General features: G+C 55.1%; 1 protein-coding gene across 1 annotated transcript in view; it reads left to right on the forward strand.

Moving 5' to 3' along the window:
• Position 1: 1 nt before the first annotated feature.
• The window catches only part of Mnx1 (motor neuron and pancreas homeobox 1), a gene marked incomplete at its 5' end in the record, with an annotated part of 4998 nt that continues 2290 nt past the window's right edge, over positions 2–2709 (forward strand). The window contains one exon of the mRNA XM_048785396.1: positions 2–301. Coding sequence (XP_048641353.1) covers positions 2–301 — 300 coding nt within the window. The remainder of the gene's footprint in view (positions 302–2709) is intronic.

The following is a 2709-nucleotide window of genomic DNA, read 5'->3' on the forward strand; positions in this document are numbered from 1 at the left end:
GCTGGCCGGCCAGCACCCGGCGCTCTCCTACTCATACCCGCAGGTGCAGGGAGCGCACCCCGCGCACCCTGCCGACCCCATCAAGCTGGGCGCCGGCACCTTTCAGCTGGACCAGTGGTTGCGCGCATCCACCGCGGGCATGATCCTGCCCAAGATGCCGGACTTCAACTGTGAGTACCCGCGCAGCCCTGGCTGCCTGCCGTGCGCATCCTTCTCTACCCCGCACCTCCTGGGTCTCTGCGCTGGACCCCCAACGAGCTGTGGAAGTGCAGTGAACCGTCTCTGCTCTGCCCCGGGCCTGTGAGGCCCGGAGCGGGTTCCGCGGTGTGGAAGTGGAGGCGAATTATTAAAATGGCCACGGCGAAGGCCTTGCCTTCTCTTCCTCTCTTAACGGGAAGGGGCCGCTGGAGGTGTGAGACTGGAATCTAATGATTAACCTGCAGGCTAGAGGAGAAGGAAGTGGCGAAGGAAGCCAGCCGAAGAGCTCCCTGAATTAGGCAGGCCTGGGAATGGGGGGTCACTGAAACCAGGGGCTTTTCCCTGGGAAAACGAACGTGGCCCCGTCCCCCCTTGCTGGGCTATTGAAAGACCCTCAGCCTCTCCCAGGAGAGGGAGATCCTGGAACAGCAAGAAAAGGGGGCTCCCAGGAGCTCATGGATGCAAGGCCAGGGCTCAGGCACTCCCCTGGCCCTTGCCCAGGCATTCCCCTCCTCCAGAAGGATGCTGGGTCTCCTTGTGATGTCCAGGAGGCCTTGTGTGGGATTCTTAAGCAGCAGGTGCCTGCCCCAGAATCGGGGAGCCCATCAATTAGGAGCCCCTCTCCAAGGTGGGAGCAAGCCCAGGAGTCCCTGGGCTGCCTGGGCTTCTTAGCCATCCCCAGGGGGACACCTCCTGAAGGCCAGGCCAGGTTCTGGTTTTACTGGCAATCAGGACTCACTGGGCAGGCACTCATCTCAGGCTCCCCTGCTTGGCATCCCACCTGGGTAGGATGGCTTAGAGTTAGGCCAGAACAGAAGATGTATATGGCTTTATGCTTTCAGCCGCCAAACACCCAAACAAAGAGACCCCATTGTTTCCGTCTGAGTGGATTTGTTTAGACTGGGGGATGAAGGCACAAGAGGGGGAAAAGCAAAAGAGAAAACAGAAATAAACACTTGCCAGGATTCGGATTCCTCTGTTAGAAGCCATGGTTGTGACTAAACAGAAAAGCCAGGACCCCAGAGGGCTGGAGGAGTCACAGGGGGGTGAGAGAATCCAGCCTGCTGTTTGTCCACAGCACCCCCACCGCTTTCCCCAAGCATGGCTCCCAGAAGGCCTTACTGACCACCCATCCCTGTCTTGAAGAATCAGCTCCTACCTAAAAAGAAGGGGAAAGCCTCTTTCCCACTTCAGGGGGAGGGCTGAAGCTCAGATATCTCAAACTCTGCTGGTCCTGCCCACTAGGCCCAGGGTACCCTCTGGGTCTGGACACTGAGCCCAGCAGACCCCATCTGATGCAAAGCCACCCATGGCTTTCCTGTAGCTTTATGACCTGCATTGCCCAAAGCCTGGGGTTCTGGTTGTCCACTGAGCAAGGCCTGGTCTCCATACAGGCCTCCTAGAGCATAGGTTCCCTGGCCACCCAGGTGCTTTCTGGGCCTTCATGGGACCTAAGGTCAATTAAAATGGAATTCCCTTGCCAACACACCTCATCATCTCTAATTCCTAGTCTTGGTGAAATTAAACACACAGCCAGTTCTAAATTTGGAAAAGGAACCGGAGCTCCATGATCCTAAAGGGCAATAAGAAATGCAGGCTAGGAAGATAGAGAGTGTTCCAAGAGGCCTCCCCTCTCGCCTCTGGAAAACCTGCTTGGGTTCCTTTAACTGGTTGTCTCTGCCCATGGGATGGCACTTCCTAAAGGATCCCTTCCAGCCAGTGTTTTAATTAAAGTTCTAATGTCTTGTCAAGTTGGGAATTCGCCCTTGTTTAACTAAAGCAGGGGGCGTGGGCCTGCCTATAAAGCAAATTGCCCGTCCCCGGGGAGCCTGAGCTCATCCCAGCCCGGGCTGGCCTCTTTTCTTTCCTTTGCTTTCTTTCTTTTATTGTCTAACACTTGTCAGACTCCTGGGAAATCAAGGGAAGTCTCGTTTTGAGGTCATAAAATTCTCTGTGATGTAACCGTGTGAAATTATGTAAATAAAGCCGACAGGCCTCTGGAACACACAGCAAGCCATCCACCCACGCCTTGGCCTTTAATTTGGGTAATGAGAATTATCCTGAAAAGGCTTCCAATCTCCTCTGGCTTTGTCCCCTGCAGCTGAGGAGGGGGTTGTCAAGAATACTTGAAGCAGGGAGGGTTCTTGACGAAGACCAATCTCTAGGTCCCAGGTTTGGTCTCTTCCCATCCTTTCTCCCTCCTTTTTTATTTTTTATTTTTGTTTTGTTGTTATGAGTTTGCTTTGCCATTCTCCTGTTCTGTTTTAAGGAGGTGGTGGTGGGAACCCTGCACCAGCAGGACCCGCTTCCCCCCAAACCGGTGTGGATTTGGGCAGCGAGAACAGGGAAGGAGGGGGTTCCTCTGGGCCCTCTTCTCTCGCCTTCTGGTCAACCCTCTTCCTACCAACCTACCCACTCGGGCAACAGGCTTTGCCCCAGACAAAACGATTGACCCTGCAGTTCAACCGAGGGTCTGGGTCCTGGGTCCCTTCTTCCTCCGGAGTGGGCACT

The sequence above is a fragment of the Marmota marmota genome, unplaced genomic scaffold, assembly GCF_001458135.2.
Source record: "Marmota marmota marmota unplaced genomic scaffold, marMar, whole genome shotgun sequence".
In the NCBI taxonomy this organism is placed as follows: Eukaryota; Metazoa; Chordata; class Mammalia; order Rodentia; family Sciuridae; genus Marmota; species Marmota marmota.